The following is a 24,029-nucleotide window of genomic DNA, read 5'->3' as shown; positions in this document are numbered from 1 at the left end:
GCGGATTGTTAGTGTCCGAAACCGGCCGTTCATTATTCTAAGTGCTGTTGTCATGAAGGCTTTGTATGCAGGTGAGCTAAGTTGCGACTTATCCTATGTATTGCGGCATTAATTGCGACCAATTACGGTTCAATACAGCCGCGCACTAAAGCTATTGATCTCGGCCGTTGTGCTGGATGCAGAACGAAGTGGTAATGTCAGGATTTTAAACTGTTCAATGCGATGAGCACAATGTCGGTAGATGGATAGAATCGACGGGGTAGATGACGGGGGATAACTGATTGAATTATACATCCGATGGTTTTCATTGAATAAAAGGGTTTATGGGTACATTAATTTAGCTATCTAAACATCGGCCTGTTGGATATTCCCATCAAGTCTGCTATCACAACTAATACTGGCAACCAGATTATCATCATGTCAGTAACAGATGAAAATTTGCCGTAGTGACTGTCACAAAGCCTATGAATGCCATTTCATGCGCGCATCTGACATCATCCTTAAAAATTCGCCATGAAAAACTGCTGTACATGATGCAAGTGATATGTTTCTTCTTGGCTAGTATTTTTTTTCTGTTCATCCAGCATTTTTTGTGATTTGGTCATCTATGGACTGATCAGTTCTCTAGGTCCACATTTCATCAAAAAATGCTAGTTATTCGTAAAAAGATTCATCATCCTCAATTCTGAAAGATGTGTCAATTAGTTCGTTTTAGCTCGCTATCAGAATATGTGAATAACCCCATGAACAACGAATCAAATGCTGTATATACAATATTTCTAATGACTGTATGAAATTATCATCGCGTCTACATCGCGCATATGAGGAAATACCAAAAATTGATCTCTCCGTTCTGCGTAATGTTATACCAGGCGATATTGACAGGGAAGCAATTTTACTTCTTATTACCCCATTCAATAAGAGTGCCGGGAAATTCGAGACACAAACTGGTTTCAGTTTCTATCACCATTTAGTCATCGATAACGCTGAAGAGCTGAAATATAAGTGTCTACTTTCATGTGAAAGCGCTCGTGAAAATCTAAAATTATATTGCTTTTGTGCTGAGATAAATGTAGTTGCTGTTCTAGTTTGGAGAGCAAGCGCTTTCCGTATTCCTACACACGTCAATATCGTTCGTTTATAAATTCAATAGATCAATGCCTGTAGATCGGTTCAGCCGGGTTTATATCGCGCAGCTAAAACAATCTCTCTCCCTATCGTTGATTGATTTTTTAGTACTGAAATATTGATATCTAACAATTTTATTACGCTATAATGTGGTTGCTGTATTTCATGACCTGTTGTCATGCATTTATGGCTTGGACGATTGTAAGAGAAAGAATTTTTGGATATCACTAATTCATTTCACCCCCGTTCACTGCTGATCGAATAGGTATTTCATACTCGATACCTTCTGACCGATCCCGTCGACCTCGTCCAATCGACTATTGTCTCGATTTTCTACGGATTCGGAATATGAATATTCGAACTGTCTAGATAAACACCTTATTGATAATTTACTTCCTTAAGCTAACACAATTACATGGCTGGCAAATCGTGTTAACAACATCCAGTATTCAGCGTATTTTCCAACGGTACAAGAGCAGATCGCATTCATCTTAATGTTCTTTCATCGTATTTCAAATACGGTTTCACTGTTTCGCATTCGTTTTTCCTCTTCTCCATCGTACATACCTGTTTGTCTCCTTTCTCTCCCTCTCTTTCTCTCTCTCTGTATCTCGCTGTCTGTCTTTCCCTTTCCGTCGTTGTCGTCGCGCCATACACCGCTTCTGGGTAAAAAGAGTTTAAAATCAATAGCAGCTGGTGACATGAAAATATACACGCGGTATAGAATGTTTCTCAAGAACTCAACGCCGTGTATGGTATACCTGTCAGATAATGAGATGACACTCGCAACTTTGCTATTCGCACCAAACGGAAAGAAAAAAATTGAATAATGTTTGAAGATTTGAAGACAAAATAATCAAAATAAGATGAAAAAGGTGTAATTAATGTGCTCACTGGGTAATATGGTTTGATGATTCTGATGCATTTAGAATTCATGAATTAGTACTGTCAGAATATGGTACATGCTGGTGAAAAAATTTCATCTGTCGTCGTGCGAAGTCTGCAAAGTTCATACAGACATGAAAATGACTTATAAATCACTGGCTGGTGATTTCAATAATCATCGCGCCACGGTCTGATACTGGTTCGCCGATTGAACCAAGGTCAAGAAAATGTCTGCATGTGTCGTCGTTACCAGTGAAATGGTGTTTACAGCACAAAGCTGCCCGATCGATTTTGCCATACTTCACGATTGCCAATAAAATTGCTCATAAATGGCCGGCAGAGCATCTCTTACATGATGTAGGCTACCGCCAAGCCATTTGTGGCCGGGAAAAACAGCATTTTGAATTTTCTACTTGACCTCACAGTCCATGGTTGACACAGTTTCTGTTGATAGGGTAAGGCTGGGTAAATCGAGGCTGCCTGCCGTTCCCCTGCCGCTGAGTCAGCTGGAACATCAACCATAAATTCGACGCCATAAAATAAATGATGTCCACTTTCAGCGATATAAATATTTGTACTTTGTGACCAACAAGTAATGAAGGGTGATCTATCTCATCCCTGATCTGTTATGGAAGCATGCATTTTGGCAATCATTTAAAAGAAAGCATTGTATCTGACACTTTGTACTTTCTCTATTGGGAATATCGCGTGCATATATCAAAGATTTATGAGACATATTCAGACAGTAAAACTTCTCTTTGCATGGAAAAAAGTTCAATCTAAGCTGCAAAAATCTGCATAGATATATATATATATATATATATTCATATTAGTCGATAAGTGTTTAGATCTTTACCCTGTACTCAAGGATGCCAGGTCATGTGTTTGAACCCTTGATAAGAAACTGTCCTCATTACACTCTCTCCGCCCAAGAATTGCTAAGCTTCTAGCCTGATATATGATTGAACTGTTTATTACTTACTTATTTCCTTCAAAAATTGCTAATAATTCCATCTTTTTCTCATTTTAGGTAAGTGTGCAGGTTTTACCGGCTCCTCTACCAATGTATGGTGTAAGACCGGTAAGTATTTATTGCCTTCTGGATGTTGTCTTCGTCACCAGGTGTTCTTCGGGTCCTCGTTCCTTATAAATCGGTTACCGACCGATTTCATATACCTATTCTCTGTGTGTCACTGTCTACATTGACCTTGTCTGTATGGTCCATTAGCGATGATAGTTGCTGGTCAAAACGAAGTATTCCCTTGTGTTTGTCGATTTCTGAGTAATATGGATCATAAAACCGGTTTAAAAGCCAACGTTGACTGCTTGTAAATTATTTTCGCGATCTCATTTAGAGGATTACATCCGACTAATTCCTTTTCCTGCTCTCCGCGCTGATGGACAGCGAATATTCAATCGATATATTTACGTATGTACGAATATTCTGCAACACTACAATTTAATACTAAATGTACATGAATAGATGATAGTTGGGTCAATTGCCTAACAAATACTTCATATAAAATGACATCACAGTGATTAGATTGTGTACTGCAAGGGATGTGGTTGTCTGATCAATTTCCATTTGCGATATTGTTTGTAATTCGGCCATGCTTCGAACGTCATAAAAACGAGTCGTTCATTTCATTTCGCTCCCGCTAAAACTCTCAAATCGACCCATATGAATCGTGTAATTAGTTTTATAAGCCTTCATTCATAAAAATTTTAATGAAATTGTGTATCACGCAGAAGAAATGGCAACCATAACCTACAGATGTGAATGATTTAGAAAAATGTTGTATACGCTATCGGCTAAGAACGTTTTTTTTTTAGTCAGTTGCTCTAGAATCAACCACACAATCAACAACTCCATATTAACTAGATCGATTTCATATCACTATTCATCTTCGACAGCATGATCACAAAAACTTGTGAAAACCGGTAGAGCCTGAAGCATGGGAGTGAAAAATATGTCTATTCATTATGATGTTTTAGTCACTTAGATAGGATGACGAAGCGAAAAGCGGATTTTCATTTTGGTTGGTATTTGACCATTCACCATTGGTATGATTCTCCATAGAACTATAATACAAGCGCACTGGAAAGCCACCTCCTCAAGTATGTGCTAGGCACTGCTAGTAATCTTGTGTTCTGATCAGCGTCCTCACCAGTGACAATACACAATAGATTCTCAATGATATTTTCTCTGTGAGCATTGAGGATTTCAGCGTTTTTAAGATTTGGATGAATTTAAGACTAGAACAAACCATGAAAAACGCCAATTAGGAATAGAGACAACCGCTAACCCGTCTAGAAAAGTTATTGTTTATCGCAACCGTTGAGGGCGCTGATCAAAACACAAGATTACTAGCAGACTTTTGGAGTCAGCTTTTCTGTTCACTTACATTTCTATGGATTCTCCATTGCATATACACGTTTATGTGTATAAGCCATATGACATGGCTATCATGCATCGACTTCTTACATTCACCGCTTCATGCATGAATGGACCCTAATTTCAGCAAAAATGATTGTCGGCAAATCTGCGCAGTTCATGTGAGTGTGTGTCTCTGTGTGTGTAAATGCACTTTCATCTCAGATGTCGATTAGAATTTTAAATGAAATGTGATTATACGCTACAACTTTGAAGGTGCATGCTCAACACTTGTGCGTGGTTTAATACAGTGAAACAGTTGTTGGCAGAGTCATCGTCGAAGGATGTCGTTCAGAGGCAATGCATCAGAAATTGTGTGGCGAAGATACTCTATAAATTTTTATGCCAATTGAAGCGGAGAGAGAGTTTAAATCTTAGGGATAGGATCTTGTTTATGGAACATTTCATATTTCTTACATGACCCTCTGAAAAATTGACATTCTGTTTTAAATGGCATGAATTAATAGTGCCTGACATTTTTTTTGGCAAATACTTCTATGAACTGCTCTTCCTCAGAAGCTATCTGTAGACAAATGCAGTCCATATATATGTATATGTATGTTGGCTCTTCTTGGATAGATAAATGCCAATATACAAGTGGCAAAAGCGTCATAGCGTAATAAATGGTCTTCCAGAGAATTTGCATCCCCGGGCAATGTGACGAGTTCTTTAATCCATTTGTTTATGAATGCCACAAGCTACAACTTTACTCCGTGCATCGAATCGATATACCTGATTTCTGGCTATACGATTTCCTTCCTGAAACTTTGACGATTTCAGTAATGAAATGCAAGCCACGCTGTATGTAATACGATGTAAATAGTTGTAAAAATTGATTTCTAAAAAAACAGAAACATAATGAAAGCTCGCGCATTGGTTGATGTATAGAATTTTTCAGATCGATATCGTCAGACGGATTATTAGCTGACTTTAAACTTCGGGAAAACAAAGATATTTTTTGCAGAATAGAACAGACTTAAAGAGTCAAGTGTATTGTTATTGTCAATTGTTAATACTTTCTTTATGGTGTCAACTCCAGTTTCATCTAGTGGTAATCCATTACACCTGGCCTCTGGCAGGTGGAGATAGTTCAAGCCACCTCAGCATATTTTTCCATCATGTAGCACTGCTTCTGTAAGACAGAATGACGTAATGATTGGTCATTACATATTTTTTCTTGGCACAGCTGTACTTGTGTGTGTGTGATTCTTATTAGGCCTTGGATGGATGTGTTGCGAGATATTTTCATCCTAGAACTTTTTTATTTTATAACATCAAGCAATTTAATACTAACATTTGAATGTGCCAATGTTAGGCTATAGGTTGACTCTAAATTTGGTTGAAATATGACTTTCATTCCATACCAATACTAGGGAGATTGGAGGAAACTCTTAACTTGATAATTTGAAACCATGCTTGTCAATAAATACACTATAGTTGAAAAGCAGTTGAAGCATTATTGAATACGTTTGGTCAGATATTTATATTTTACTTCTTCAATATGAAAATAACAACATGAAAAGGGTAGTCATTCTGTAGTTGTCACAGGACCAAAAGAACTCCACTGGAATCCTGTGCAAAATCCACTGGAATAATCCTGGGAAATCATCGAGAGTATTAACGTTAATGAAATTGACTCGTATACATAATTCTATCAAATCTGCATACGAAAATAAGCCCATATATTTTCTACCCGGGCAAGAAGTACCCATCTCCTCACCTGAAAAAGATTGGTATTTCATTGAAGAAATTGTGGTTAGTTATGTGCTATGTTGCATGTTGATGTCTTACTATCTCTCATTAATATGAATAAGAACGTACATGCCTATGTTTATTGCTTGTACCCTCAAGTCATTGGAGGCTATTTTGGTGCATATTTAAGTAATTTCATTAGCGTACACGCCGTTTGTATACTGAACTGTCCAACTATATACGTTCTCATGAGAGGAGCATAAAAAATGCAATATCGCATATGCATGACGTCATCAAGGCTTATATGGAAAATAGGAAGTTCATCGTTTATACATGAGACAGAATGCAGAATTTTTTTCTTGTATATGGTCATTTATCTATAAGGCAAGATTGGTTGTTCAGAATCAATTGTTTATTTTCTATGATATCTGTCTTATGAATAACTTAATCTGTTTATTTAGTGCACCCCTGGTGACAATTTTCTGAATCAATTTGTATATTTGGAAGTACTTTCAGGTGACTGCACTGTTTTAGGTCAGTATTGATTCAAAAGTGAAAAATCAAAAAGGAAAATATGAATAATTTCTCATTGGTAAAATGATAATTTCTGCTTACACGGTTCGCTAGGTTTCTATATATCAATCCACAGGAGATAAACGGAGTCAGTAAAAATAGATAACACTTTGATCTTTACCTGCTGGGCTTTTAATTTCAATCTGACAAAGAAACTGGACTGCAGTGTTGGTTGGCATTAACTGCGAAAATTGTGCTAATAAAATCTTTCTATTGCTGGTGTTCAATTTGTCGTAACTTCCAACTGATCGGAATCTAGTTATAACAGAATACTTTTAAGCGTCCACTTAAGAATATATTCTCTTTTTGTCCATGAAGAGTTATAAGTGTAAAACCGCGTATTTAAACCAATCCACTGTTTTATGTCCCAATGATTTCATAAACGAGACATATTGGCTATGATATTCATATCGAATGTGTACGGGGTAATCGCAAATACAAACCATCACCTAAATATTTCATGGGAGTAACGGCTCACCCTTTAGTGTTGGGGGGTAATTTCATTTGCGAGAGCCCGACCAATGAATAATGAATGTTGCCATATCAGCTCACATCTGGTATATAATATATAATCACAATCAATTGTTCTCACGTAATTATATAAATATGGATGATCAGTGGCGACATTAGGCACATGGGGAGATCAGATCTCTTACTCCTGGGAGATTGATTGAATGTGCAATGCAGATGTTTCTGTCCCTCTCTCTGTCTGTCTCTCTTAGTCTTACGATGATTCATCGGGGTGCAGGACCATTTTTGCCGTAACCACAAAATCGATATAAATTTTGACGAATTTCCTTTCGTACGGCTCTGAAAAGCCTTCGATACTGTCTCGTTGAAAATGGGGCTGCTTGGGTACTATGTTATAGATCGCACGACTTTTCATTCAGATTTTTTTAAATTTTTGCCTGAAAATGCTACAACTTGACTCGAACCCTTATGTTTATTAACCTTTATAACGACTAGAATTGAACATCAAAAAGTATTCGGTCCAGACTAGTTTATCAACGTCTGCGTTGTTTGTGTGGTAATGAGAAATAGCTAGTTTATCTCGTCAAATGAAATTGATTAGTGAAACATTGTAACTAAATATTCGCATGTGATGAAATATCTTTAATGAATACTGATAATTCTCAGAACGGTAAATTAATTCATTCGTATCGATTGCGACGACAATATTCAGGAGATGTCGATGAAATAATGACGGCGGTACGTTTGATTTCTATCGGAAGAAAAAATTAGTAGTGTAAGGGTGTGTTTAAGATAGACAGGAATATCCGCTTCCTTCCTATTCTTCACGAAAAATCATAAGTTCTCCTATGTCTGAGTATCGCGTAAGGCTGTTTCAACGATCTCATCGTTTGTTCAAGTTTAAACGTATTGTTTGGTTTTCAGAAAAATCCGACGTGCAAAAAGAAAAACGATTGCAGCTCGGACGTAAGCCAATGATATATGTATATGTGTGACTTGACGATAATGATTTATATTCAAGGCACCCATCAATAATCTATTTGATATTTGATTCAGGTACGATGCGTTATACATGCGGGATCTCATTAATACCAGATCGATACGTCATCGTGCTCGTAAAACTTAAGTGCTACTTGCTCCGAGTGCGTGCTCATTAAAATCCCAAATTTGTGACATGCGGCAAAACTGGAGTGCCTGCGACAAATTGGTAGAATTTGAATGCACTGTAATAGGTATATACTTTCTATTAGCTGTTTGTTGTAAGGCAGGGCCAGGACTACGGTGGGGTAAATATCTAGGGGAGGTGCGGTAACTTGAAAACATGATCAAACTGGAGGATGTAATTGTTATAAAATAAGTCCCTTCCATTGCTTTTACAGAGCTGCTAACTGTTCCTGATTTTCAGTATTTGTTACTGTTTTATAACGAGAAATATCGATTTGATTTCTTTGATGCATACAGAAATTTGAAAGATGTTACTAAGGGTCTTACTGTTGATAACGGATTACCATTTTCTTTAATATATTTCCATGAAATGTTACTGATAAAACTCAATTTGTTACTGATACCACTTTTCAGAGGTTGGCAGCCCTGCTTCCAAATCTCATTCCCATTTATCTTGCGAGGAGGTAAAAATCTGACAAACTTGATTAGATTCGCAAACACTCCTACTTGGGCCCATTGCAATGATAATGTTCTCAAACATCTCGCAAGATAATTCAAGTTATCGAAAATAATTTTCAGTGGCCGAAAAAGATTACAAAGCATATCATAAACGCTACAATAAAACGCTGTTTTATCTTGATAACATAGAAAGTCATTAACTGGCATAGTGCTGAATCTACTTCATCAGGAATATGTCAGGCCTCGCATGCTGGCAAAGACAAATGCTCGATTTATGGTGTTTAATGGTGAAATAATCAAAATTATATTCTCTTACTGGGATAAGGCGTAATCCATCAATTAACTTCGTTGGCATGATTCACTGTCGAATACACATTTATAACGTAATATTTCATACGATTCTACCGGCGCAGATCGGATGTAAACCCCGAGGACAAGGAGTCGCTACGAGTTACAATGCTTCATTACGATTTCACTTCGCAATTAGAAGTTTGAGCCTTTCGTACAAATATATATTAACAACTTATTGCCAGTCATTACTTCTTAGGAAAATTAATCGTTTCGTCAATTTTACTTGTTGTTGCTGTTCGCCATCATCTAAATATCAGAACCTGCATCTCTGTGAAGAACGTAGGTGATACGAAGGCCTGGCGTACATAAGGTGATTTCATGTCTACAAAATCGCTATGACATCTTATAGTGTGCGGCCATTGGCAACATTTTTCGGCCGACAAATGGTCCCTGGCGATCAGTATCCGGCATACTAGATATTGGGCGCAAAGATTGGTATCAAATCGTGTGTGGTTACCAGCGACGAATCCCTCCAAATTCCCATAACTAACAGCCAATCAGCGCTGAGTCATGTGCGATTCACAAGATGGCGCCCTTTAGTAGAAGTTAGGTGGCGCCAACAACGAGAGGCGCCAAACTGCAGCTTGCGATTTGGCCACAAAAATCATCTAGTACGCCGTGTGGGCGACCAGACAGCGATTGTCGCCGATGTAAACAAAAATTGCTGAAGGTTTTTTAAAAGCTTTCAGTTTGCGACTAAAAATAGCCTAGTGTACGCTGGGCTTAAGAACCATTGTAAGATTTGACTTCTTTGCTTTCAATGACTTAATATTCAATCCATGGCTTTTTCTAGGTATCTATAGCCTACCTTTCTATCAACTTTCATTTATCTATCAAAATGGAACAAAAACCCTTACAGGCTGTAAACACAATTTCAATGTTTTACTGGTGTTTTTATAAGTTTTTTCAACGGATATTTGATATATGTTTATGCCATTCTTGTGTATGCAGTAATTTCAGCAGAGAATATACGTACTGCGAAAACTGTACATGTTGTACACTAGTTCTGACGATGGACTGGACGCAAAATTGAGTTTACGCCAATTTAACTAATTAATGATCTCTGGGAAACATCAGTGGATCACTCTGACTAATTATAAATGAATTATCTAATTCGATTATTGGGTAAGAGTAATGTAAAACCTACATGTGACAATTCACAAGTTGGGAATATGTAGTACTAGTCACCTCAGCTAATTAAATTTCTTGCCTCCTGTTAAATATCATATTTGGTGTATCGCTTTTAGAATAAAATGATTGTCCAAAAAATCCAGCGTAAAATCCCCTTCATTATAAAGTAGCTGAAAACCTCTTCCAAAATTTTGCTTAAAATGAGAGAAAAAAAACGATGTTCAACTTTCATATTCAATTAATATCCTGAATTGAATCATCTGCTCGTCGTATCAATTTTCAGCTGATATTTTTGTTCAAAACGATGTCGGCATCATGCTGGTATTTGATAAAATTCTTTACAATCTATTGATAATGGGGTATTTCAGAAAATTGAACTTGAGAAAACATCCTGATACCTATTTGATTATATAGCACTCATCTGTTCCAGTTCGAGTGGCTTGTATCGGTTTTGCGAGAGAGTTGGCAATTGTAATTTTTTGGCTATAAGGGAATCCATTTGCCTATAGGGCGTATGCGCGTCACCTGTGCCGAGGCTTAATTCCACCTGATGGGCCCAGATGCCGATATTGTTATGCTAATCATCGCCATAAAAGCTCCGATCAATCCATGACCATTGTTAGTCGATTCTAGTCAGTTTGAGCGAGCGCTCTCACACACACACACACTCACGCACACGCGAGCGAGCGAACGAGACGTCACACGTTAACGAACACACGGAGACAACCTCTAAAAGGATGTTAACTTTAATGACTCTCGGATACCCTGTTGTGCAAAGACCGGTTAGTATCATCTTTTACATCGACTGTAGATCTCAGCTAGTTTCTTATTGGTTTTTTCGCTGATGAGGCTGAGAATTTGAGAAGTATGACATCCCTTATTTACTTAGTTGTTGTGCGATGAAGGCAACCGAGCTTCGTGTAGATGTTTCAAACGCGGCGCCCTGTCACTCTATTCACCTTGAATGAATTCCCTTTGTGAATGTTCAACGGCGCGAATGAATGCTTGCCAGTTGGTCGTCTTTCCCTGCGCATTTTTTAACCATACGCCGGAATGTCTTCGTTGTTTAGTCGATCTTTTGAAAGTAAGGTGTGAACGTTGTCTCCAAGTGAATTTTTAATGGGTAAAGCAGTAAATACCTACAACATGTGCGTGTTATGGCCGTCTTATGCTTACGATATCGAAACCACAGTTGACTCGAATATTTCTGTGACTCATTTTCGTCGACTATTTGAATTTATCCTATCTCATGTATTGACACTAGAAGTCGTGTGATGCGCATGTAGAAATCTTATCAGTTTATAAGTATTTGATGGCTAATGTTGGAATTAGATTTAGACATATTTCCAATTTCTAGATCATTTTCAATTCGAAGTCATGAACACTTTTGAGAACTGAAGTAACCTCATTTGAATGAATGATTTTTGTCAGTTGAAGAGGGTGACGTCACAGATTTTAGAGCCGACTCAATCTTTTTGGCAAGTGGAATCTGCTTAAAAAAGGTCGTGTATTCGAATTGAAATTGAAATCAGAAAAGGATATTAGGAAATATCTCCCCGTGACTCCCCATACTGATGCACATATTATTGAATTGTATTATGAACATCGGTATGAGGGTTTAGATTTCATAACAGTTCAAGTATGGGTATAACATTTCCTTGTTTCAGGAAAGATCAAATCTCATATCACATATATATATATATATATATATAATATATATATAAATTTGCTTTGGCTTTTGAAACTGAAATAAAAAGCGCGCATATTAATACTATGTGTCAATGGCATATGTGACATCACGAACATTCTATGAGTTAAAGCCCCGCTCAGCTCTGGGTGTGAAGATCATTTCTCATCTTTCCCCCAAGGATATTTTGAATTCTGGAGCACTTGCCTGCGAGGGCATAAGAAAACAAACAGAAGTCCTATGAAGTCAGATCCCATCATGAATTCAATCAATTCAGGGGTGTTGTTTTGAGTTTCTATGGGCGTGATGCATTATTGATGCTTTGGTATATTGTAAAGCTACATTTGATCGCATGACAATTCATAATTCATGTCATCACAGCCTGGGAACTTGAAAACTAGTCATGCTCGCTATGTTTAAATTTGGTCATATTCGCCTGAATTTAATGAAAAACGACTGCTGTGGGTCGAATCGTGTTGTATTCATTGATCATACTTCATTCTTTTCTGTGGGCAATTTAATATGGAATTACTGAAAATGGAATGGAATTTTCCAAGTTATTAAATTCCTTTCATCAAGCGCTGCCATGGTTTATGTTGCTCGGTGTAATGAAATTAGCTCATCACGGTTAAAAATTCATGGCTTTTGCGCACGAATTTTGGTGAAAACAAATGGGCTTGTGTTTCGCATTAATCTTTCATGCTAATTAGAAAGTGATGCACGATCCATGTAGAATATACTGAAAATATCAATGATATATATCTATAATTTCAAGAGCGGACCTTTATGTGACAGTTAGAAAATACCAATTATACAAATGCTGTCGCAAGCAGTTTTACAACTGGTGTGATAGGTCTCATAGGGTTTGTTCATAGATTGATGAATATTTCAAAATATAACATTAATGTTTTCAATGCCCAAATTGATTCAGAGCTGATCAGCGGGTTATTTGAATCTACTGATGGTAACTGAACATTTTTTCTAAAATGCTAAAAATTTCTGAATGACACAAACAATATTTGACACAAACAATATATTTTTGAATATCGATTTTTTATTGATGAAACAATTGTTGGGGGTAAGATGAAACAAATTCAATTCATACTTTATTATCTTTAGTGTTACTATTATAACTATACTTGATAATGAGCTTATTCTTACTCAAAGTCTGGTCTCCCAAGAGATGGATGGGTATGGAAGCAGGTGCAGGTGGAAAAATCCGAGATGTATTTTCCTTTTCTTTTCCAATTTCTATTTTCCCGAAGTGATTGCATCATATTCTGGGAATTCCCAGACAACACAACACCCACCTCTGTGGTCAAATCCATCGTGTTGAAAAACCAGTTTTAGAGTCAGATTAAAACTTGCACAACTTAAAAATGTGGAAAATAGCCTGAGAGTCGAATTGAACTCTCAAAATTTTAAGAGTAGATCTTGTCTAGGCGTTCGTGTGTTGGTTTTAAACGTTTCCAGTTTTCATTCTTCCATACATGTGCTACAGTCGGACAGTCAGGGCACTTGTGTACTGCCGAAACATATGTTACATTCCAATGGAGCAGTTTGATGAATACAAAAATGATATCAAGTGCAACTTTGTTCCGCTGACGAGGGCCCAAGCTGTCGCGACGTATTTAACGATCATTATTGTTGGGTTTTTTCAAAAACTAAGTTTATCGTCGGTTTCATACATCCTTCGTCTTTGTTTACGTCGGCGTTATTTGTCGTTTGAAGGATTGGTTCCCTCGTAGGTAATCCTGTCGTCATCATCTAATTTAAGCCAATACGAGAATGTGTATGTATACACGTTGTCGTAAAAGCCGTCTTAGCAGCAGCTAAGCTGTGACTCTTAAGACAGGCTTAACAATTAAACGTTGGAGACATATGTTTGCGCACGTTTGTGCCACCGAGTGAACCGACGAACAGCGAGCGTCATATACAGCCTGTCTCCAGTGTGCAACGATGTGCAGACAAGTCCGTTTTCATAAATGTAATTAGATTAACAATAAAGTTGACGGTAATTAACCTCCAGCTGTTAAATGGTAACAGATGAACCAGGCTCTAGTCGGTGTACTTATGATTTAAACAGTCTTCTCTTTTTACGGAGAGACCAGCTAGTAAACGTGTTCAATCGCTGAAAGGCTTAGTCCATTGATGAAAATTTAACAAATTTTGATAAAAACTTTGTTTTTTTAGTAGGTTTTAATATATCAATCACAGAAGAAAGACGCCAGTTAGCTGATAATCTCTAGGCAGTTTCATGTACCCTGACTGAATTTATGTCAGATGAATAATGAAGAAAGTGATATCTATCACTCTATGAGCAAAACTTAATATTAGAGCCATAATGATAGATGAAGTATACATAATATGCATATTGGTTAGCACTAACAACAGATATCACACCCTGATAACCTTTTACAGCAAAAAAATTGTCCATCAATAGTTGTAATGTATCCCGAAAATGTATCGCAATGCAAGATGTCTATCGGTTTGGTTTTACCTATTGTGCAATAATAATCTATCGATATTTTCTAATCGCCTTCATAGAAAACGGTCTTCAAACGACATTGTTTCTATTTATTTAACAATCGTTCATTAGAGGCGTTATGAATATTTATGAATAAAACAATGCTACACATCTCCTTCTACAACGTTCTCAATACTCGCTCGTACTTGTCGTCCATTAACTGACTTGCTTGGTTTTCCGGCGCGCGCCGAACTTGGTGCCGAACCATTAGCATACAATAGATTCGCGAGAGTGAGTTGAAGCGTGTAAGTGTGCTCGACATGACTGCTGATGTAGAGGAACTGTTCACAGTTGCAAACACACAAAAAAAATTTGTTTCAATGTCGGTAGTGAATATATTCCGAACATAAAATATTACTCATTTTTGACGGGGTCGTTATGGGAACTGTCAGAATGAGGATATGAGAATTCATGTACGAGCATAGAAAAATAGAATTAGGTAATTGATTGGGAAGTTTGATGATGAAATCAATCTCTGTTGCCATTAGTCAGCAAGTAATTTCATTTGACATCATAAAAAGTGAATTCCTGCACTCCCGTGCAATCGATCTGTTACTCTCAAGAACCGAAACGGCAGTTTTACTTAATGGCGGCAATTCGAACTGATATCCAAATCAAAACTTAGGAGGAGCTCGGTCAAGATCTAGGAAGCTGATTGATTTATCTCGATACCTCGATAAATGGCGAACGATGATACATTTAGTACCCAACCCAATCCAACTAATGAAAAAAGCTTACATCTTCCTGTGGTTTTATTTGTAGAATTTTGCAGTTTTAATCATGAGTCACTTCATTTAATAGAAATGCGCATCTTCAAATGAATAGTCGGGCGAAATGCTTATCAAACAGGGAACCCAATGTACTACAAATTCTATCTAAAAATTCCCCTGTGTCATTTCGATTTGATGCATGAGGGGGACATAATAACTCAGATTATCTCTTTCCATGCGGTTCATTTCCATAAATACTTAATTGCGTACAGAGCGGTGGTTACTTGGCGCGTTCTAAATCTGCCTGCCTCCTTGAAGTGGAGTTTAAATGTTTGATGAATTTTGAAGCGTTGTGGGAACTGATCACGTTGATCGCCATCTGCGCTCATCGCCTGCTGTCTATCGAGAGTCGTCGATAGACTCGGGGTCTTGTTCATTCCTCAACGCCGTCGTCGTCGTCGTCATCGCACTGGCTGTATCTACCTGCTGACTTGCGATGCGCAATAACCATTCACATCACCGATCAATCTTGCCCCCGCTGATGCTTACCATGACAAAAGTTCAATTTATTGTCAAGCAGCGAATTTAAATTCGCGCCGATTCGTAGCGAGCGAATTCTCGGTATTTGTGAAATGTTCTCACTCGTGCACGCACACGCACGTGATAAATCATATTTAAGTGCGTAGAACTCCGGCATCAGCCGTTCGTATTGCAGAACGTTGATTCTCATGAGAAAACTGAAATTTGAAGGTCTTTTGCGAAAACGTCTATTGTCGTATAGACAAGCGCGCTTTACAGGACTGATTATATCTATTCTATTCATCGTGTTACTAGTTTTATAATTGAATAATGATATTCATCGCGTGATTAGATACCGATGTGTGGTGGCTATTAGTTAAATATTAAAACTCTTACTTCTTCCATTGTGACCGTGGCGTGATGAGTTCGGTGACAATCGCACGCACGTTTCATAAATTCTGATCAACCAACACGATAATCTCAGACCTTAAGTTCATAATTTCGAACCGGAGAAATTGACCGTAATCGTTCTAATCGCCTGTTTTTGATAAGGGGGTAATCGAATATGGTGCTAAAATCATTATAACTCCTTCAAATGAATATCATCATTATCATGTGCCCACAAAGATCCAACTGATACATGCTGCCCTGATCCGATAATTAACATCTAGAAATATCCTTCGTACAGTTCTCATTTCTAGGCTATTTACAGGCGATATCACCGTGGATGTGGTTCTCAAATTGATACACGTAGTCATCAGGAGGCAACTATATGGTGTTCGGTCGTGAAATCGTAGATTATGATTATAGCGCTCGGTGCATTCTCGTGGTTTCACCCAGTTCAGTTCATACTTCGCTAAAGATTGTGGCCATATATCGGCGTCCACTTTTGTCGATGATTTCTGTCGGGTCGATCGAATTTCCAATCGAAATCGCGCATGTATATTTATTAGTCAACAAGCTCGCAGCCATTATTGTTGCTATTTCGTCTGTGTTCTGACATATAACCACGCAGTCATCATCATTGCCGGCGTCGCCCTTGTCACCGGACCTCATTCGTTTCATAAATATTTCAGCTCGTCGACTCCAAAAATATCATTCGCCGGCGCTGTATTGATGTCTGTCAATATTACTGCGGAGATTGCGCCGATGATGTCGAGTAATATGGGCGGCAATTGAATCAAATAAGTGCAATTTTCATTTTCTCGCCGTGTCCAGAATATATGAACGCCGTACATTTGATGAAAGTAACTTCATCATCACTGTTGATCGGGTGTTTATCATTACTGATAAGATCAGTCCCGGTCACGCCATTGTCGTACCATTGTCGTCGTTACAATGCGCTAGTCGCCAGCATCAGTTTTACTGATTCTGTCCATGGGAATACTGATTGTTATGACCAGTTTGTCCTTACAAAGATGACCATTATTTTATCGGGTAGATATGTCATTGTTCAGTCGATCTGAGACTTATTACTGGATAATAGCATATTTACTTACTGTCGGTGACTAGCCGTCATCAAGGTCACGGTCACGGTCTATCAGGATCGAATTTCGACCCGACCCATTGTCAATGCTAGATTAGTCAGTCTCATCATCATAAAAAGGAAAAAACAGTTCCAGTTGTTTCAAAGATAGAATTGGTTTGTCCGTCATTCGTTTTCGTGGAGTGGAAGTTAATGCACTGCTTCGTTTATTGCCAACCTTGGTTACTGAAACGGCAAACGCCGCTGAATGCAGCTAACAAGAAAGTGAATGATTAGTAGTCCACACAATAACGCACTGTATTGATATTGTCTAGCGACTTTCCCGTATTCTGTTTGATCTTAATAATTGCTACATTCTGTAATACCGTTCTGTCGCATTACACCTGGAAATGACTCTAGTCACACTTCGCTGAGCAAATATTACTGCAGTTTTCATTATTCATCTTTGACATGTGTATGCAGCGTTCACTTGCCGTTCAAGTCTTCAACTACGTTTATTAATCATTGAGCAACAGTTAATTGTTGCCAGCATGTAGTAATAGATTTCTTTCGCTGTTGTTTTACTTAGAGGTGGGGCGCGTATATATTATGAATATAATTCTAGCGGTCGAATTTTTGCATGCTGTTTTTGTGACTTATGACTTTTAGCCGATTTCAAATAAATATTTCATGAGGCACAACAGAACTGATGACTGTTTGGCATGGGAAAATTTCCAATGATTGGTTAATAGATGAAGTGCCAGTTGAATTGATGAGACCTGTGTTCGACTTAAAACTACTATTTTCCCACAGTATCAATTATGCATTACTTTGGTAGCAAATTTGTGTTCTGGTTCACACCATTTTCCGATTAAAAAGGGTTATTAAAAAGCAATTCTGCTTCGGAGACTCTTAAATTAGATTGGCTTTACTTGAATAGTTCCGCTTGTGTCTTAAATTTGATAAAGAGATCAATGAGGCCTCGGGAGTGAACAAGCTACATCAAATACTCTGTTTTTAACTTTACAGCTTCCAGATAAAGTACTTTGAGTTGCATGAAAACGACTTTTCGTATTTGTCACGAATTTCGCATGAATCGAGAATATTTTCTCATCAAAGAAATTACATTTTCCCATTGGGTGCCTTACCGATCTGGCGGTGGATTTCAAAGTAAGCCATGTCGTCATGAAATATGTATGTCCTCTCGGCATCACCTAGTTGTGGAACACTTTTATCCTAAAGGGTCATATTGGTAAACCAAGCCTCTCATCAACCTTCTATTTAACTTTTATCGATTTGCATTTAGATAATTAATTGATTGATTCTTGTATAACTCAGTTTGAATGAGGAACTCAAGTTGATGCATATACAAGTATATGTATATAATTCATACTATGGCAGATCGTACAGGACTAACCTAATGAGCTCTCAACTTATAGACTATATTTTCAAAGCTCTGTTGGATCTATATAATGAATAACTACCTTCGGTCTGACCATGGAACTTACCGTATGCAAATATTAGACTGCCATTAAATTAATTGGCAATAATGGCTTCTGACAGTTTTATAATAAATCAATTGATGACTTAGTGCATGCGGGAAGCGGCTTTGCCTACAAATCCTCTAAATTTGATAAAAGAGCTTAAATGCGAGCCTGGTGGAACAATATTGATAGGTATAAAGATGGTTCAATTGGTTTTAATATTTAGCTTAAAACATCGTCATTAATTTTCAATGTGAATTGCATTTCAAAACCTGTCAGCTACACCTGTCTATCGCAGTGATCAGATGAGAAATTTGTTGCGATCCAAACACTGGTGCCGAATCGATCAGTGCTTGTTTAGCCAAATTTGGTGAGACCAAAAACATTTCACCTGGCCAGATTTAAGCATGTGTCAAATTATTTCATGTGAATACTAATTGGTTCTGGAAAAACTCACCTCACTTACCACAGAATCATTTTGATAGCATTTCTGATAATCGGTGAGTTATTTACGTGTTAACATGCTGCCTTATAAGGTTAAGGGCCAAATCTGACTCAGTTAGACCCAGTCCAAAATCGTCTCATTGTGATCGCTGCTTATAGAGATTCTTTCGCTGGGGAATCATCGTTCAGATTATTAGATGTTGTCAATGTTATTAGAAATTATGTCAACCACAATCGAATTCACTTCCGGAGCTGCATTCCCTAGTTATAGGATAACCCTTGACTCACTGCAATGAGTTGATTTTGCTCTCAATGGTCGAGTTGTGATCTAAAAGGTTTTTCATCATTTCTCCTTCGATCCGCCTAACGCGTTTTTCTAGCGGGAGTTTAGATTTTATATCAGGTACGCATCACTTCAGCTCTGTATTCATTGAGAGTTTTCCTAATTGGATAACAAGGCCGAAAAAATGGTTCATCAGTGGTAGATCATGTAATACGAGTACGAGTAGCCTTCGTCACGTCACGAAAATATAACCTACCCAGACCAAATATATCGATGATAATAGATGGAAGTTAATGTATCATCTTAGTGTGGTCGCTTATTGCACTATCAATCATGCATGGTCATTCGACCCGTCGACCTCAGCTGGTCCGGGCGCTACTTTCTATTCCGAACCGACCATCCATCGCTGTAGGCTGAACACCTGCTATGCATTCTAAGAGTCAGAATTATGCATTGTATTGTGTCTGCTTCGGGGCTTGCCCATTCTGTTCTCTGCCAAGGAATCGATATAAAACTCACAGACGAACGACGAAATATTGTATTCATCGGTTTTGTATGTATATGGCCTGCAAGATACAATAATGGGCTTTGTAGCCATGAGAAATGGTGATGGAGTGAACCAAGCGATGCATACAAATCGCGAATTCTACCCACTGACCAGTACATGCGGTAGTTCCAGATGAAATCATTACCGCGCGATTAAGACGTTAACCAGCGATTTCTTCTTCACGCGCAGGCAGGCGTGTGTTCATCGGCTGAATTGAACGCGTTGCATAACTGGTTTTATCGAAAATCGAACCGTGGACGATATTCACTAGTGGTTGATGATGATGATGATGATGATGATGTTGATAAGATCAGTTTGTAAAAACGTGTGAAGATCATTCACGAAAATGTGTTCGTCATCGAAGTAGTGGCAGTGGCTCTGTACATTGATTTCTCGTTGTAACTTCCGAAGCTTTTATTGCGATGTTTTCCGCGTTTCGAGTTGTTTGCACAAGTTTTGAAGATATAAAAATCGTTCCGCTGCGAAACTCAACACTTCGAATCAAATTAATTGCTGGCGAGTTTGAATTTTGCGCAATCATTAACGTATTACCATGTTGCCACTATCTTTCTCGAATGTGTCTCTTTGGTGTGTTTATTCTAAGTAGCCATAGATCTAAGACAGGTGAAGGAAATTGGCTATTTCCCTTAATCAATCTAGAGCTAAGCTGGTAGTAGCTCAAAGCCACCATGTCTGTTTGTTGATGCTGTGCGTTAACGTTATAAGTGTTCAGCTAACACACACACACACACACAACACATGCATACACGCTGTAGCAAAAGTGTCTCCCAAGTTGTTCAACTATTTGGTGAGAGAGGGCATGTCGCGACTTAGCTTTTCATTTTAAGGATTGATGTTTGTTCAAGAATGACAATTTCCACAGTCTTAAAGTATGTTGATAATTATGATGAATAAGATAGGGCGGTAATGAAACTGACTAGATTTGGTATTAGCGACATGCGGAATGCTTAACGAAAGTGTCGTTGAGCATATTGAGATGAATGCGGTGTTTGCAATGACGGCTGAAATGTAGAAAGTCTGTTGTCGTTGTCATCAGGACGACATTGAATTGATTAGATTCGCTTAAACAATTAGCGAAAACTGATCAATGTATCAGACATGCTTGCTCTTTCTTGCGTCGGAAACTCGGGCTACACAGCACTCCGAGATTCAATATTTACATTTCATTATGAAGTACAAAGAAAATGTAAATCTGCATCAGTGCTGTATTGAGCGTTTCTTATGATGTGGTTGCTGATTGTTGGCACCGTTTTCAGAAAGTCACTAGGAACGAAGACGTTCTTTTCGTAGTAATTGCTCTATCAGGATGATTAGAAATATTATATTACACAACAGAATGGATTTAGCTCTTTCATATTCCGCTCAGTACTAGTCTCCATCGTTTGGTATGAAATAGATTGCCGTGTTAATGCGTATTAATATTATATTGCTGATGGTGATCAGCAGATAGATAGCAGGTGTGCCAACATTTGACACTTCAACAGTAGCAGCCATGATTTACTCTGCCTTCATTAATTTTACACACATTCGCACACACAATATCGATGATGTTCATCATTTTTTTTCCGCGTGTGCTCGGTGTGCCCGTAGTCGTGAAACTATATTGATGAATTGCATTTGTTCTGTAGTAGATTCCTTTTAAGAAACGGTCGTCGTTTTATGACTGGTGAAGAATTGTAACAAGACTTGTGCAGTAATATCAGCGTTGTATGAAAGCCAAGTGATTCCGATGCCATGTTGGAGTAATACTCCAACATGGCGTATAGAGCACCAGTCGAGTACATGCACATAATGCCTTGCTTTCCATCTCTTTTCCCCATCTTTTATGTTAATCAAAATATTTTGACATTTTTTGATATGATGAATATTGTCTATAAATAGTGATATTCTTTTGTCTTGAAATAGGGATTGACCCAGTTACTTATTGGTGGATTTCGTTTGATCTGGCATCCCTTACTAACGGACCACACCTGCCTGAAGCAAAAGTAGGGGGTTTGATTTTGAAATCGGAAATCGAAGTACAGATAAAGTTGTGTGATCAGCAGCTGAATTTACGGAATTTTTTGTTCAAATCGAAGTATGTAATTGGCAAATTTGGGTTCCGATTCAAACAATCTTCCAACCAGCCTGAACTGGCGAGCTACTGATTGAGGAGAAAGTGATAATTAGCGAAGAGGTGAATGAAATGATAGCGATGATAGGCTGGTCCATATTTGACCGCAACGTTATATCTTGAAGATTCGGAATGCTTACAAGATCAGTAGCGGGGTGCTCTTGGTATTCATGCATTTCAGTTGTCACTATTTGTAGACTGTCACCGGTATCTAACTGAATTGTATCTAGCCGTAATGTAATCCAATCAACATGAGAATCTTGTCACTTTAGCATATTGACCGGCGGCGCCTACAAACCACACTGACTAATATTATCTACTGATTAACTTCAAATGCGAGGTTTCGGTTTAGACAATCTTGTTCTATCTGCGCTAAATCATTGCCGATGTCTGTCGTTTGCCAGGCTTTAAGTGATTGCCATTGGCTTTGCTACTTCTGAAATGATTTTTATGTTAGCTACGAATATGCTGTGTACATAGTGATGCTGTGTATTGCAGGGGTAGGGATGAGCATCACATCACAAACCCAGAAGATTATATTCTTAATTAATCTAGCCACGGTTCGCTCTACGTTATTTAGAACGTTCTAAATTTAGTCTTTTCCATTTATCCAAGCGTTCGCATCAGCAAAAATTCTGTGCTTGATTCTTCATTCATTCCTGGTAAAATGGACCAATTTAGAATGACCAAAAAGTGCCAGATCGGTTCTTAAATTTCGAATGTGGACCATTTCTCTATGTGTGCTTTCCATTGCGTCTAGCTGGACCAGCTTATTTAAACACATGTGAGAACGCACAGCATTGATTTGGTCAGTTCTAAATTTGTCGATTCCTGGTACTGGCCAAATGAGAACGGACTGACTAACTGGTGATAGTGCGAATGTGGATTTATGTTATATTGAGTCCATGATTTTGCTCTCATTCATATACCAACATAGCCTGCAGCTCATTCATTATCTGACGACTAAGTCATTATAAGCGATCGGATATCAAATTAGATTGCATTTTAAATCACTTTTTAATTGACCGTGGATGTACCCCGTACATGTCTTGTAGTACGTTCTTTTCTTATGATTCACTACCATATGTGGGTACAATATACTCGTACTGAATAAGTCATGTTTGGATATACAACTGTTTACAATTATTTGGTTCTCTGTCTTCCGTGAGACCCTTATTCTCTTGACTGCAGTGGACTGATGTAAATCTCAGTGTAGAGTTAACTTATAAAACCCACATTCACTTCTGTAAAAACAGTTTATTGCCTTACAGTTCGAGGTTCGAACTAAACCTCATCATCAGAGGAACAAAAAATACAATAATGAATTTTTGTTCCACTGATGATGAGGTTTAGTTTGAACCTTGAAACTGTAAGGCAATAAACTGTTTTTACAGAAGTAACTGTGGGTTTTATTTGTTAACCCTTATTCTCTGTTTGTGGGTCAGTCGGTCTATATGTGTCTCTGTCTTTCAGCTACTTAGCTTTGTTGATAGTTGGGCCCAGCTTGCCACCTAGCGCCAGAACTAGACACTAAAACTCCATTTTCAGCTACAGAAATGCAATAAGTTGTCTTGGTAAATTTTAACTATTGGTCCTAGGTACACAACATATCCAAAATGCAATTGGAACTAACGCATGGTAATTTTGGAGTTTGAGCCTGAGCCCGAGAACCGTTGTCGCCTAGGGCTTGTCTTTATTACTAGTATAGCAAAAATGAATAAAATAATACAACTGACTTATGAATTGATTTTGTAGAATGAATGTTGATTTGTATATTCCCAGTTATTAACATCCATTGACTTCATTAAAACACGTGGCTATAGAATATGATGAAGCATGTATTCTCTCATACGATGAGTGAGGGCTTCCATTTGGTTTGTAAATGAAAAATACCGTTTTCAATAATCAGTTATATGAGAAACTAGATTAGTTTATACGTGG

At 37.9% G+C, this 24,029-nt stretch overlaps 1 protein-coding gene across 1 annotated transcript in view; it reads left to right on the top strand.

Moving 5' to 3' along the window:
• The window catches only part of LOC141899339 (nucleolysin TIAR-like), a 105,275-nt gene that overhangs the window by 49,025 nt on the left and 32,221 nt on the right, over positions 1-24,029 (top strand). Inside the window, exon 6 of the mRNA XM_074785589.1 lies at positions 3,044-3,094. Coding sequence (XP_074641690.1) covers positions 3,044-3,094 — 51 coding nt within the window. The remainder of the gene's footprint in view (positions 1-3,043; positions 3,095-24,029) is intronic.

This window comes from Tubulanus polymorphus, chromosome 2 (genome assembly GCF_964204645.1).
Source record: "Tubulanus polymorphus chromosome 2, tnTubPoly1.2, whole genome shotgun sequence".
NCBI lineage: Eukaryota > Metazoa > Nemertea > Palaeonemertea > Tubulaniformes > Tubulanidae > Tubulanus > Tubulanus polymorphus.
Note: the sequence above shows the minus strand (reverse complement) of the source record. Positions and strands in the feature narration are given on the sequence as shown.